Source organism: Prionailurus viverrinus, chromosome X (assembly GCF_022837055.1).
Source record: "Prionailurus viverrinus isolate Anna chromosome X, UM_Priviv_1.0, whole genome shotgun sequence".
Classification (NCBI taxonomy): Eukaryota; Metazoa; Chordata; class Mammalia; order Carnivora; family Felidae; genus Prionailurus; species Prionailurus viverrinus.
In genome coordinates this window covers 115,433,633-115,448,645 of record NC_062579.1, presented here as the reverse complement: position 1 = coordinate 115,448,645, position 15,013 = coordinate 115,433,633, and the positions used below count along the sequence as shown (strand labels likewise).

General features: G+C 46.9%; 1 protein-coding gene across 6 annotated transcripts in view; it reads right to left on the bottom strand.

Moving 5' to 3' along the window:
• Nucleotides 1–15,013, bottom strand: part of AFF2 (ALF transcription elongation factor 2) — a 468,411-nt gene that overhangs the window by 6,657 nt on the left and 446,741 nt on the right. For 4 of the 6 annotated variants that reach the window (XM_047844523.1, XM_047844524.1, XM_047844525.1 and 1 more), the window contains 3 exons: nt 14,811–14,863; nt 9,403–9,593; nt 1,942–6,231 (listed from right to left, as the gene is read on the bottom strand). In XM_047844523.1, coding sequence (XP_047700479.1) covers nt 6,110–6,231; nt 9,403–9,593; nt 14,811–14,863 — 366 coding nt within the window. In that variant the 3' untranslated portion in view covers nt 1,942–6,109. Of the gene's footprint in view, nt 1–1,941; nt 6,232–9,402; nt 9,594–14,810; nt 14,864–15,013 lie in introns of those variants that run through there. The other 2 variants (XR_007149018.1, XR_007149019.1) reach the window with 2 other exon arrangements.

Here is a 15,013-nt window from a genome sequence, read left to right as displayed (position 1 = left end):
TTCGGCCACGGACACAGGCTCAGACAGAACACGGAAATGTTTCAAGACAAATGGGATTGTAGGGCAAGTTCTTCAACCCTTCCAGATACAAACCTCTTATTAACTGCAGAAGATGCACAGGACCAAGAGGATGGGCCCTTTGAGACTTTCTATTCTACTCTCAGGATGATTTATAACGAGGAGGCCTAGGGGTGTGGGGGGTGTGTGTGTGTGTGTAATGAAAACCTCATTCTCTTAGGAAAATATACTGAGGTTTATGCCTTCTTGTTAGTGACCCTGGTTTTCTTTATATTGAGTAGAAAAGGGAATTATTTTGGTTTGGATGATCATTTCTGAGTATTAGTCATGTAATTGATACAGGAGACGTTCTGGTTTGAATTCAGAGCTAGGACGGTAAGTAGATACTTTTAACTAAAAACACATGTTAAACACGTAACTTCGATCTCTAATAACTAAAGTAAAAATCTTCTGAACAGCAGGGAGGTGGGAGAAATACTGAGTTTCCATATTCCGAGAAAACCACACAATGCATTTTGGATTATGCTATTCTCCATAGAGGCCCTAATGTTTCCTAACTACACAAAGGTTGTCATTGGAAGGATTAAGTCATGTATCCGAGTTAGATTTATAGGTTAGAAATACCAACTGGAATCTGAAAAATAACAGTAACAGAAAAACACTCACCTATCCTATTTTCAACCAACCAGGTGGATTTTGTAAGGGCTGCTCTCACTGCTGGTTTCCCTTGAGATATGATGACCGCCCGCCCCCACCCCCATTCGTCTGTGCTTTGGTCTCAAGAGGCCATTCTTCTCAGCTGTCTCCTGCTTAAAATCCATACCTCTTGGGCCATATCACAAACTACCTACAGTCATAGAGGATCAATTCACATTTGAAAGCCGTGTAACAGTTGTCACAGAAGAGTACGTGTGTGTGCATGGGTGCGTGTTTGCACGCGTGTGTCCACGTGAACGTCAACGTGAAATCTGAACCCTCTTTGAATAGCTGCATTCGGTGGTGTGTTGGAGCTGTCTTGCCCTGTCCCCCAACGTGGCGTGCATCTGCTCCCGTCTGTGTTCTGCGACGTCACAGTGAGTAGCTTGGAATCGGCCATGGTGGGGATATTGACGCTACGGAAATTGGCAAATGCTCCAAATCAGGTGCTTTCTGTTCTCACAGGGGCTGGCTGTTAACCATTTTACCAATCCGCCGCTGGTTGCGTGCCAGGCTGGCCAGGGGAGAGGCTAGCTCTCGATCTGGGCATCATGGCACCAGCCTGGCTTCTCTGTGGGTTTCTCCAACGCAGCCTCCTGCCTAGAGCTCCTCCTCCACTGATTTCACAGAAGGGCTGGAGCATCTGGGATACATTTGGCTACCGCTGTCCCCCCCTGGGCTCTACTCTCAGAGATACCTCTCCTATTTGGTAGCCACACGAGTGGTGCCGGCCAAAACCAAAGAGGTAATGCATTTCCAATTCTTACTAAGCTCCGGATATGGCAGCTGGCTTCCTGCTGCAGAGTTTGGAGAACAGTGAGTCCCTCAGTGGGAACAAGCTATCCCCGGCCGAGACCATCCACTGTGGCATTCTTCAGGAGGTTTCCCACAGCTGTCTGCCACCACAGCATCCTGCCCAGGGGCCTGGTAGCAGGCTTCCTTTGCTTCCCCCTTCCCTCCTCAAAGTCTAGTACAAGTCAAAGAGCCAACAAAATTGAGGTCACTGGAGAAAGAGTTTGAAATTTTGAATGATTTTTATTAAACACCATTAGTCTACACTGCACAGTTAATGAAACAGCAAAGCTCCAATCTCTTAGAAGAACGATGATTGATCATGGATCGGAAAAGCAGTTCAGTGTCCCCTAACCCAATGTGAGCCTGATGAATAATGATTCATTAACATCTCATGTCAGAAGCAGAAAGGGGCAAGAACTGCAGCCTGGCCTGCAAGGACTTCCCTACCCTCCACCCCCCCAACCCCACCCCCCTCCGCCCTCCCCACAATGCAATTTTCTTTGAGTCGATGGATTACAGAGGAAAATGTGATGCTCTTGGTAAAGAGGGCTTCTAGATTTGCAAGGAGGAGAATGGAAAGGGAATTACTTTTTCTTTCCCTGAACATATCAGATGGTAGGATTAATGTCTGAGACCAGCCTATCCGATTAGCCTCCTGCCAGGGTAAATGCCAATTATCGATACACAGATGCCATCTTTGCTGTTGGAGTTTGCTAACACCAAAGAGAAAATGAATCAGGGTTTAATTATGAGAATAAGGCTGTGCGGGTGGAAATGACAGACAACAACAACAACAACGACAACCATAACGACGAAGAGGAGTTTAGTCTGCCAGTTGCGTAACAGTAGTGACAACTGGCTCGATATTTTTCCCCCACAGAATTGAATTCGGGGGCACTGAATCGACCCATTCGTTTGATATCGTGCAGCTACATCGTCTCGCCACACAGTTTCTCAATGGGGATAGTGATGCTTCTCTAAGCAAGCAGCTCATTGCCTTACTGAGTAGTCCTACCCAGTGAACCGGTGTGGGTCTCCCACCTGCCAACTCCCGCAGGTGAATTTTATCATGTCTGTTGAGAAGTACGTGAGGGGGAAGCCCTCACAGCTAAATGGATCCTGCCTTCAAAAATGCTTTCCAACTTCAGACTCCAACTTCAACCTCTGGGATGCACATCTGAACAAAACAAACTGTGAATTAGACAGCTTTGGGAAAGATGACAGAGCAAGTATCTTTCCGACGCACTGAGCGGTGCAATGTCCAAATGCAAATCCATACACTTGGAAACTCAACAAAACACATTTTAGCCAATGGTTTCTAATTTAGCAACTTGGTTATCGACTGAAGATTTGAATCTTTTGATGTCAATGTCAAGTCTTTTAAAAGTTAGCAGCAGCTAATCTGCTTTTCCAATTATGTCATCCAAATATAAAACTACAAGTATTTTCCCAATGAGATTATTAAGTAATTAACAGTCTACAGGCTGGCTAACAACATGCTTACGGCTAAATTCTACCCCGAGGACCACACTAGTATACTCTTTTCAAATTAATCCTACCTACCAAAATCAGACAGTAATATGACAAAACCACTAAAAAATCCAAAGTTAATTAAAAATACAAAGCCAAGCCAACATCCTAACACAAACTCGTCAAACCCTTTGTGGCTGGAGCTTGGGTGACAAAGGAAGGCATAGTGGTGGCCCCACCCGGGTCACGTTGCAGGGCTGAGATCCTTCTGTGTACTCGCTCAGGTTTCCGTTACTCTGCCCATCGCCCTACCTCTGTGTGCTTATTGAGATGTGTCTCACCAAGCCTCCGTCAAGGTCTCGAGGCAGGATCTCTCACCGCCATCCACATGTCCTATATCCCTCCCACAAACTGGTACACTGAAGAGATTTACTTGACAAAATATCTCAATCCCTCACATCGCCGCACGCCTACGACACAGATCACCATTTACAATGTGATGAATACAGTGCCTAGAAAACAGCAACAGTCCTTAATCGTGAAACCGAAAGACGTCTCATCTCTGGGGATAGGAAGGCAATTCATCCTCCATGTTTAATTGGTTTCTAAGCTGCTTTACAAATAGGTCTACTAAATAATCAGGTGGTGATCCTGAGCTCAACTGTCAGATGTGATCATCGTGCTGATTTGGCACACACTTTACAGTCACCCACCAGAGGTGACATCAGGCAGCGGGATTCTCTGCTGCCTCCCTGTTGTATGTAAAGTAGATAAAAGGACTCGCTGAAACTAGAGCTATGAGTCTTTCATCCATCCACGAGGCGAGATGCTCGTTTCTCTTGGAAACTGCCCCTCGCATTCTAACATCTAGTTTCTGGAGAGTGAATTTCAAGAAGAATCTACCCCTAAATCCATGATGGTCTAGGATCGTGGTTTAGGCTGAACTTACAAGTCAAGCCAGTGGGCTTCATTATATATAATAATAGTCAGGCCCTCTACCCGGTAAGCCGCGCAAAACAAACAGAACTTGGGTCACTGAAGCCATCAGCTGAAATTTTATATGTGACACCCACCTTGGGTGTTTGGAGTCTTTCGTATTATTATTTTCCCCATTTAAGAGGCTCAGAGAAGATTCTCTCCGGTTTCATTTGTCTGTGTGCATGTCTGCAGGTGTGTGTGTTGTTGCGGACGCTGCGAATGTATAGCTCAACCGCACCGGGAGCGTAGAAAGTTCTGGGTTCAGCTGCTGGGACGCTCCCAGCAGTCATCTGGCAACGTGGCCTCAGCCACTGGAGTACAACTTCCACAACCTCATTATAAAGCACAGGGTCTTAAACTCAAAGATGACCAGGGCGGAGCTCAAGTCTGGCTCTTTTGCAACCTTGACAATGATGAGAGTGCAGGGCGATCCCTTGCTGTTCCTGTCACAGACTTACAAGACTTGCTTTAAAAATCATACAAGTTTGCACCTCTCGTGTGCCTATGTATTATTTATCTGGTCATCACTCGGTGAACAGAATTCGATAAACTCAACAGATTAAAGGCGACGTGGAATTATATACCAGCAGGTAAGTATAAAGAGCCGACATATGAATAGTGTGCACTATGTGTGGGGGATTCTTCTGGTGAGATGGAACACCAAAGATGATATTTACACTGTGATGTTTGGGGACATAAAATGAATGCAGAGGATCAGAAGGGGTGGGGATAGTTACAAGTGATGTAGAAATGTCTCCAAATTAGGTGAGCTGTTCCCAATCTTCAGGGATCTTTCAAAGAAAGACACATTTTGTTCCGTTGTTGTTAAAAAGCTAGCCAGTATTTAGAGAGTTGAGAGTTTTCTCTGGAATGTTCACGAAAATGATTCTTGTTAATACAGACTTGAATAAAATCAGTGATTTCAGTATTTGAGTCAAAGGCTAATGAGCCCAGAAAAAGGAAAAGGAAATGAAAGATCAAAGAGAAGAAGAAGAAGAAGAAGAAGACGACAAGGGGGAAGAGGAGGGGGAGGAGGAGGAGGTGGGGAAAGAGGAGGCGGAAGAGAAACACTGTAAAATAGAAAATGTGGCTTATAATTGGCAAAGTCCAGATTTTAAAGTCACTAGGAGGCAAGCTGTATATTCTTACTCCTAGGTAGTGATAAACTTGACTTCTGTTTCCAGAGATGTGAGGAAAATACAATAAAAATATCCTGCCAGGAATGGACCTGCCTACCAACTGCAGAACGGCAGAGGTATGGGTTCCCTGGACATTTCCAGACCTCTCCTAATCTCTCATCTCTAAAACTGGAGGGCAGTATTTTGGCTCCTAGGGTGTGCACCCACTTAACTGCCCCTCAAAAGGAGAGCTTTACACAAAGAGAATCCCAGGTGAGGATTTACGCTTTAGAAATAAATGTTGCCACTTCATCTCATTAAAATTTTAAAAATAGGGCATCAGGGAATGGATGCCAGCAAGAAAAGTGCTCTGGTTGTATGCCACGGTATTGTTGAAGAGTGGCATTGCTACGCTCGTCTATTTTCTTAATACTCTTGATTTTACGATGTTGCTACAACATCTAACCAGTGGGTTTTGACAATGAAAATTCTCACCTGGAGACTGAGTCTGCGGGAACCACAAAAGTTTAACAATGGATTCTGAAATACGCTCTCTTCTGGACATAAGAGTAGAGTTTGGGGAATGGCTATTGTTGAAAATTTGAATCTTTGTAGGTCCTTTGTGTCTAAGATCATATATATATATATATATATATATATATATATATGACATCTCATTTCAGTTCTCAGGAACCTGTTATCATCACAAGTATTTCCCATTCTTTGTTTTGGGTAGTGTGGTCTTAAAACAATACTGTAGGGACTGTGTCATCGTATCAAGCACAAAAAGATGGTGGGATCTGAGAAATGCATACAAAATACTGAAAAATGACTAAGTAATAAAACATATACCGCTCTCAAGTTGTAGTGTCCACTTACAATGACTTCTGTTTTTCACAGGTATCAAAAGAAGTGTAAAAACAAACAGAATCAAAGAGAACTTTCCCAAATGAGTGGAGTTCCACCAGTGACCGTTGGTGCTCTGGTAGAGGTAGAGTGATGGGTGGTGATGCTGGACATGGGGGGAGCACCCACTACAACAAATGGGCATCGATGCGCAGCCAACACAGTCCCTGGCGAACGTAGCGGACGAGATTGGTCATGCTGCTATGCTGGGTCAGGGGCCCCATCAGTGTGTCCAGATCGCCAAAGAATTCTGAAAATCAGAGCAGACGTTGGTCAGGCCTTTAAGGATCATCTCAGCAATATGCGCCAGATTGCGTAAGCTGCCTTCACGCACCAACGCAACCACATGGACGCCGAAAAAGTATTTGTTGTTCATTCATTCATTCATTCATTCAACAAAAATGTACAGACTACCTCCTGGGGGCCCAAAGCTCCACAGGTATAGGAGGCACTATTATTTTAATCTCTAGGTAGATCTAAAAACTCTGAAGCATAAATAACGTTTATATGCGTTACTGGGATTAATAAAGCACAATTCCATTTAAATATGTTGATTCCTGGTAAGTTTTTTCAAATCATGATGTATTTTCTCAGACAGATAGCAGATTCTACAAATACATTGTAATCCTGTGGAGGTTTGTGAGGTATACACACACACACACACACACACACACACACGCGCACACACACACACGCACACACACACATCACATTATATACAAAAATGTATTTGTCTCCATATTTGTATATGTTCATATAATAAAGATACATAACATTTATATATATTGAAATATACACAAAATACATAGATAAAATAAAATGTATTTAAATCTATTTTGACATCACATACACAATTTATATTTTTAGAGATTATAAATTTATATTTAGACGGAGGTCCATATACACAAAATGGTAGGGAACGATGGTCGATAGGGTATCGAGCTGTTTGCCACTGCATGTATTACTGAGTTGAAAGTATTCTCCTGTCCTTTTGTCTAAATGAACTGAGTTTACCGATTTTTCTCGGCATGATGCAGACACAGCCAGTGAACCTGGACAGCAATTATAGCCATCGGCATCTAACGCTAAATAAATGTCTAGGAAGCATCTGATGGGGTAAGTCTTATTACCAATTCCTTTAGGGAAGGGAGGCGACCTGCAGATATCTGTCCCTCACAACTCCCACCTCACCCCCCAGGATGTGGATGGCAAGACTACCCGGCTGATTTCCCTCCAGCTGATTGGGAGAAGGGGCAGTGCTGTGACCACACTGCTAACCACGGAGACTGCAGTTGTAGACAGTCTGCTTTGGAGCGGGGTGGGAGGTATGTGGAAAAGAGTAGACGCCTTCATTTGATTATGTGATACTTTTAAAGCTGTACTATGCGATACAAGTAACTTCTGCTGATAAAGGAGTAAATTATTTTTGGCATCTAAAATACATTGTTACGTAACATGATATTAAGGGAAATGTTCAAGGACCTAGTCATTGTTGAGTGAACGTGAGCCGCGTGTGAGGCAGGACACCTCCTGGGTGTTCTCTGTACAAAGCCCACCGTGGCATTCCTAACTAGATACCCAGGTCACCATTTTCATGACTGCTTCAAGTAAGCATCTGGGGAGGTAGGGAACAGGGTTCTAGACCAAAGGCCTATGTGGACAAGACAGAGGGGGGAAGGGTCTCTGACTCCACGCAGTCAAAAATGACAAGCGTGTGGAACTCAAGGCTTCAAACAGGAGATTCCGAACTGGGCCCTCTCCCCAATCCACTGCAGAGCCCGAGGCCAGCATTAGCCGGGAACATGTTCTTTCTGCTGGTAGAGTGCAGAGTCGTTTGGATTCAGTATCAGGCAGGGAACTTAACAACTCTTGACACACTGTGCTAAGGACAAGATTAGCACCGTTTCCCTTGAACATCAGCACAGCCACCACATCGCTCCTGGAAAGTTCTGCAGCTAATTTAGAAGGAATTACTTTTAACAGATTTTGAAAATGGATGCAATTATGACGGCGATCCATAAATATCGAGCTGCCCTCCAGTTACCAATACAAAATAAGATAGAGAAGAGTGGAGGCAGACAAGCTACGCAAGCCTTAAGATGCTAATGCTTTCGCTTGCAGTTCTAGAACTCTTGGATGGGCCTGGCCATCTGGACCAGTTGTCTTTGGATTTTCATAAGCGTAGAAAAGTAGAGAAGTTCAGAACTGCCCACTACTCAGGTAACCGAGGGCAGGAGTTCTCTGAAGGTGAAGGGTTCAGACTCTGGAATCACACGGTTCTAGATCTAATTCCTGCTTCCAACACTAAGAGCTGCGATGTCGTGGGTGAGCTTCTTAACCTCACCGAGTCTCAGTTTTTCTTTATCTACAAAACAGGGACACATGAGGCAACAAATGATACAGCAAACAGCACAGTGCCTGGCATGTGGAAGTTGTTGCCCAATTTCTTCCTGGTTACCAATATAACCAATACATGTAAATAGTCCCAGGGCTCGGTGGGAGTGTGTAGCTGGGCTGTGGGTCGAAGTCTCAGGTTACGGAACGTGCTTTGAGAGCCACAGAATGTTTGAGTCATATAGACACATAATAACATGGAGTAAGAGAATAAATATTTGTCGGATCTCTTCCTCGTACCTGCCATTTTACACTAGCTGCTTTATACATCATTATATCCATTACAGCAATGGAAGCTAGGAAGCGGCTCATGGATTTCAGCAACTTGCCTGAGGTCGCCCAGCACTGCATGACCCAGGCGGGATTCGAACTTAAATCACCAGGCTTCACAATCTGTACTCCCAGTCCCTGGCCACACGGTCCCACTGCTCTAAACTGCCGGGCGGTCTCTGCTGTCTGATTCTGAAAGGCCCGCATCTGCGTCCACCTTGACCGTGACTGCTGGGCCAGACTCAGCCACGTCAAATAAGTGGCCAAACAGCACTGGCTCACTCTCTGGTGAAGCAGGGTCCTCTCCGAGTTTGTTTGTAGCAAAAGCCACGTGTTACCACAGACACAACCTCACCTCTCCAAAAAAAAAAAAAAAAAAAAAAAAAAAAAGATTAAAGCTGATGACAGAGGCCAACAGGATCTTAATTAATTTGCAAATCATTCTTTTTCACTTGGCCTCGGTTTCTCTGCACTGATCCTTACCACGGGGTGAAAATCTGAAACAGTCATTTGCCAACACATCACAGCTCAGATTAGGTTAAGCTTTGAAAGAGGAAAAAAAAATCCCAGGGTTTTTGTTCACTCTCTCAGCAAAAAACTGGTCACCGTGTCAGCCCTGAGTTAACCCCCCTCTCCTCATCTACACCCTGGAAGCCCGAGAGACAGAAAGATAAGACCAGCATGGAAAACTCTAGCCCTTCGGAGCACGGTTGACTCGACCGTGGTCCGCGGACGTGGGGGGAGCAGGCACGCATACCTTTGTTCTCTCTTGTCAGTTTGTCGGCCATGTCCCAGTGTTCGTAGCCCCGTAACACGTTGCTGGTGATGTTGACGTGGCTGGCGGCCATGTGGTGAATGCGCTGGGGGATGGTGACCGGGCCGTTGTTACAGCTGCCCATCGCGTTGATGGGAGAGACGTTGTTGAGAGACACCGGGGAAGGAGTGTTCCTGGGGAATGGGGAAGAGACGGGCCCGGTTAGGCTGGCCGTGAAGAGCGACGGCAGGCTGCCAGGCCTCCGGCACCACACCGAGGCCTCACGGGAACATCGCTGCCGCCGTGAGGGTTAGCACGGTGAACACGTATGAAGCTCAAGTGTGGCGAAGCTGGTCCTCAGAGGACGCCCTGGAGCTCCTGCCAGCACGTCCGTTTGCTCTAGAGGCCCAGTGTGGAGAGTTTACTTATTATCACTGCGTTCCAGCCTCGTCTGACCAGCCCACACGCGGCTACGGTGCCAGGCTCCGGGATGAGCCATGCTTCTCCTTTTCTAACTCAGTTAAACACTGACATCTCATTGCCTCCTGCAGACTCCATATGTACTGCTACTTTCGTTTTCAGATCCCGGAGAGAGCTGGGTGAATGTTTCTCTGGCATTAATTCTATCCACCAATGTAGCTCTGACTTTGAATACATTAACACGAGTTGTGATGTTTCAGAGAGAGAAACGGCTCAGAGCTACAATGATCTCTCTACCTGCTGCCAGAATGGCTACTGGCATAGGAACGACTGGATGCACGGTGTTGGGCTATTATCAGTGTTTTGTTGAAACCAGCGTGACAATTTGCTCCAAATACAGTCACCACGATAAACAAAATGCAGTTCCTCAAAGCCCCCTCAAGGAGCAGTCTTAGGGATGCTGGAAAAAGTAAGATTCTGAGTATCTCTTTAAGATTCTGGAAGACACGCTACAGGGATGGCTGTTAATTGCTGACCATTCACCCGCACGCTGTTTACAAAGAGAAGTCTTCACAGTTCCTACTTCGGGCAGAACCAATGTTTGGATATAAGTTTTGGTTTAATTCTTTAACGTCAGCAACAAGGAGTCACCTGCTGTCTGCACATAGCATGCAGGGCCTGGGTGGCTTCCTGGACGCAGGAGCGAGGCCTGTGCACACCCCCGGCCTTCCTATCCGCGCGCACAGAGCAGATGTGCAGCCTACACACGGGATTTGGGGGGACGGCCATCACAAAGTACCAAAACGCTGGAGCGCTGCTAAGCCAATTTGGGAACAACTCACCCTGATGTGCTTGCCTCGAGACTCATGCAGGCTGTGCTGAGCCACGTGAAAGCTTTGGTCCATTTTCTGGAAACAGAGTGTATCTTCTGGTATGTTCTAATATGAGGGGGAAAGTGGATCCCCACACTTGCTGTGCACTTGTCTGTAAGACGGAGTGAAGGTTTCCTGCTCTGTTTATAGTTTCTGAGATCTTTTGACACTTCTTGGTAGAAAGATTTATCCTCCAGGGAGGGGTGGGGTGGGGAGACAGACGTCCCAGCTAAGGAACCTAAGCCCAGAAGGGTTAACTAATGACAACGTAAGGCAAGAAAAGAATATGTCCTCATTCGTAATCGCTGGAGGAAAATCACAAGGCTGTCAGGTGTCACGAATGTTGAAAGGGGAACTGTGTGGTGCTGGGGACAAAGTACGTCCTGGAGTCCCAGGATGCCTGCATTCTAACCCTGGCCGTGTGCTCCCAGCCATGCCCCTTCCCCTTGCAGAGCTGTTCCTTGACGGGAAGAAAAGCCCCGATTCAGTGATTTCCAATCATGTCCAGAAGTCACGGGGGGAAACACATAATGTCAGTTTACTTTGTACATTTTAAAATAGACTTTTTAGGGGCGCCTAAGCCTGGGTGGCTCAGTCAGTTAAGCATCAATTTCAGCTCAGGTTATGACCTCATGGTTCATGGGTTCAAGCCCTGCATCGGGCTCTGGGCTGATGGCTCAGAGCCTGGAGCCTGCTTCAGATTCTGTGTCTCCCTCTCTCTCTGCCCCTCCTCTACTCGCACTCTGGCTCTCTCTCTGTGAAAGATGGATAAGCATTAAAAAACTTTTAAAAAGTAAAGACTTTTTTTAAATGTTTATTTATTACTGAGAGAGAGAGAAAGAGAGAGAGAGCGAGCCACCTGGGGAAGGGGCAGAGAGAGGGAGTCACAGAATCTGAAGCAGGCTCCAGGCTCCGAGCCATCTGCACAGAGCCCGATGTGGGGCTTGAACCCACGACCTGAACTGAAGTCGGATGCTTAACCCACTGAGCCACCCAGGTGCCCCAGTAAAAAGGACTTTTTAGTTGATAACAGTGAGGTGCTGAATGAGGGGCTTTCTTTGCTCGTTACTTCCTACTTCCTTGTCAATAACCAGTAGAGGAGGCAAGGAGAGCCAGCACATGGGTTTGCTTTTGGACATGGCTGGTCTTCCGGGTGGCTCTAGGACTGCCATCCTGCCGAGCGGATCTGCCTGACGCACCGTACTAATGAAAGAATTCAAACCTGCCTAAGGAACCGTGAACCTGGCCACAGGAGCGTGATGCCACACGCATCTCCCGGGGAGGGGGTGGGTGGCCCTCCAACTCCAACTCGGCTCTCGCCCCCTGCTTGGGGTTCCTTGTCCTGTTCTCTTTCTGTGGGTCTACCTGTAGATCCTGTCTTTGTCTTCATACGTTCATGGCACACCCAAATGAGCGTGCACCTGCAGGCGCACACCTCCCGCCATTAGCACACGGGTCCTGTCCACCTGTCTGCCACACTCGCCCTCCCGCTGTTCCTCAGACTCATCAGGCGCCCCGCACTCCGGAAGGTGGTTGCTGTTCCTCTGCCTGGAATGCACTTCCCCGGGTATCTCCATGGGCTGCTCTCCACGATCCTTCTTGAACATCCCTGTTCAAGACCAGTGTACTGCTCCCTGCCCCACCCCAGACGAGCTTTCTAATGCCCCTTCCTGGTTTCCATTTGCTCTATGACATCTACCACCGTTTTTGCATGCCACGTATTTTCTCCTGCTTTTCTCCAGCAGAAAGTGGCCTCGAGGAGGGCAGGGATCTTTGCCTGTGTCACCCAGCGCTGTGCCCTGCATCTAGAACAGTGCCTGGGGCACATCCTATGTACTTAAAGAATACTAGTTAACGAAATGAATGAACTGTCTTCCCACCACCCCTGTATCATTAGTTAGCATCCAGTACCTGTAAGAGGCTCTGGAGAGGGTAGAACAACGTAGAGCACAAGGAAGGGGGATCATGTTTATCAAGTGCCTGGCAGGGCGTCCCATCCATAGTACGCACTCAGTGAACACTATTTACCGGGTGAATGAAGAATGAATGGCCCTTTAGTGGAGACAGCAAATGGTCGGGGGGGGGGCAGACCCATTCCTTTCTGACAACTGAGGGTAAGTGCCTCCAGTGAAGTGTCCCCCAACAGTGGTGGGCGCTCCAGGGGTGCGACAGTGTGTGCTTTCCGACTCAAATGGTAACCGCGGCACCAAATACCGCGGCAACGGCAGCAGCCAACGCTTGTTAAAGTATCTGTGTGCTCAGATATTACCCCTCAGCCTCAGCAAAAGTTTGCCACGCCCCGCTCCGTAGCAAGCAGATTTTTCTTCTGCTTCCTCCAACCGCTTCCTTGCAATTTTCTCCCCCAGCCTTCAAGGTCAGGGGTTGCCGCTTCCGGAAGGTGCCCCGCGACTCCCTGTGTGGTGCCAGCCACCGTCCTTCGCTGAGGAAGCCAGGCTGTGGTCTTGCTTGCATACGAGAAGCCTTCCCTGACCATCTAGGGAGGTCCAAGCTCTTTCTCCCTTGGGCTTCCACAGAACTTTCTTCCCACCTGTCACCTTCCTGGGCTGGACCGTGTGCTCCTGGACTGCAGGCATTACATCGAATTCAGCTGTGTCCCCAGCCCCTCATACGGAGACGCGCCCCAAGTGCTGAATGAATAGGACGTAACCCCTGGGTGACCATTTTGAGTTGCCTCACTCAAAATTTCTATGGCCTACGAAAGGGAGCATGCTCTCTTCAGACAGAAGCTGCTTAAAACATCCTTTCAGGAGGCTTTTAATGTGACTTCACAAGCTTAGGATGTGTTTGAGTTCTTTCGTTTCAGAATTAAAAAAATTGTTCTTCCCCAGAAATCCTTTAATGGCTGCTTACCTGAACTTGCCCTTGCTTTACCCTGTGCTCAGAGAAAATAGCTTTCTCTGGGCCTTTCAGTGGTTATTTTTATTTTCCAAACTTCCAGACAGAAGCATTCTTTTGCTTTTGTTGTTCGATATAAAAGTAAGACTTAATCAACAATTTAAAGGATACTTCCAATACAGTAATTGAGTTAATGTGCAGGTTTTAATGGGTCTGTTCCCTCTGTCTGAATGTGTGAACGATCTCAGAGCAGAGTTCACGTCCCACCGCTCTGGGAGTGAGCTTTGTGGAGATTTATAAAGTGGCAGAGGAGACTATTTTACTCTGGAAGAAACGTATGGCTCAGAGATACCAGAATTTGGAGATGATGAAAAATGGGAAAGAGCGTCTCTTTGTGGAAGTTGCCCCTCCCACTGGGGGTGGGAGGTGGGTCTGCGGCGGCGAGGGAGGTCCGGGAATCAGAGGAAACACTGATGGTCAAGCACAGAAAGGCAGCCGTGGGGCCAGGTCCCAGGCAGACGCTCCAAACCTCCCTCTTAGAAGGTACGTGTGTTCACAGGGGCCTCGGAGGCTGTCGGGTCCAGCCCTTTCATCTCAGAGAGAAACACGGCCAGTGAGGGGGAGGGGCCACTCAGGCCGCGGGGAGCTCTGGACAGTGGGAGGGGCCCAGGACCCGCTCCAGGAGGTTCTGACTGCCACCTGCTGCAGGGAGACCGGGCGGCCCGCGGGCGTGGGTGGGTCCATCGAGCCTTACGCCAGCGGTATAGCAGGTGGTTTTATGTATTTTAGGTGAGGCTGTTTGAGTATTAATATAAAAATCACCACGAAGGCTCAGATAATTGGCTGACTAAGTGCCTTCACGTTCTCAGCACTATTATGCCTTTGGTTTTATTAAACAGCACTTACTATACATCAATGAATATTTCATTGGTCTTTTATTACTGAGTGAATCATTGAAAAATCACTGCCGCGGAGTTAACTTTACCCTGCCTCTCTTGAAATGGCATGGTGCTTGCCATCTCATTAACAGATATTTTTATGGCCATAATTTGGCTTCAAGTTCACACAGTTAAAGAAATTTGGAATGCCACCATGTTAAACTTTTCTGTCTGGCCGTTAGCTGAAAGCTGACTAGAATTTCGTGGGCACCAAAATTACTCTAGTCTCAGAATTGACCTGTGCTCCTGAGCTGTCAATACAAAATATCTGGGGTCTATTAAGTCCCCTGAGTTTCTGAAAAAGCAATTTTCATGAGATACTTACTTTCCATTGCCTACCCAGGGAGACGGTATCTGAGCGACTTTTGAAGCATTTTGCTACAAAAGAGAGAGAGAGAGAGAGAGAGGGACGTAAGGACATCTATTTTGTGTTTTATTAATTCAGAAACAGATGGAAGTGTGATTTAGAGTACATTAATATTGATTGCAGCATTTCGGGAATGCACACTATGACACACACTCGATGAA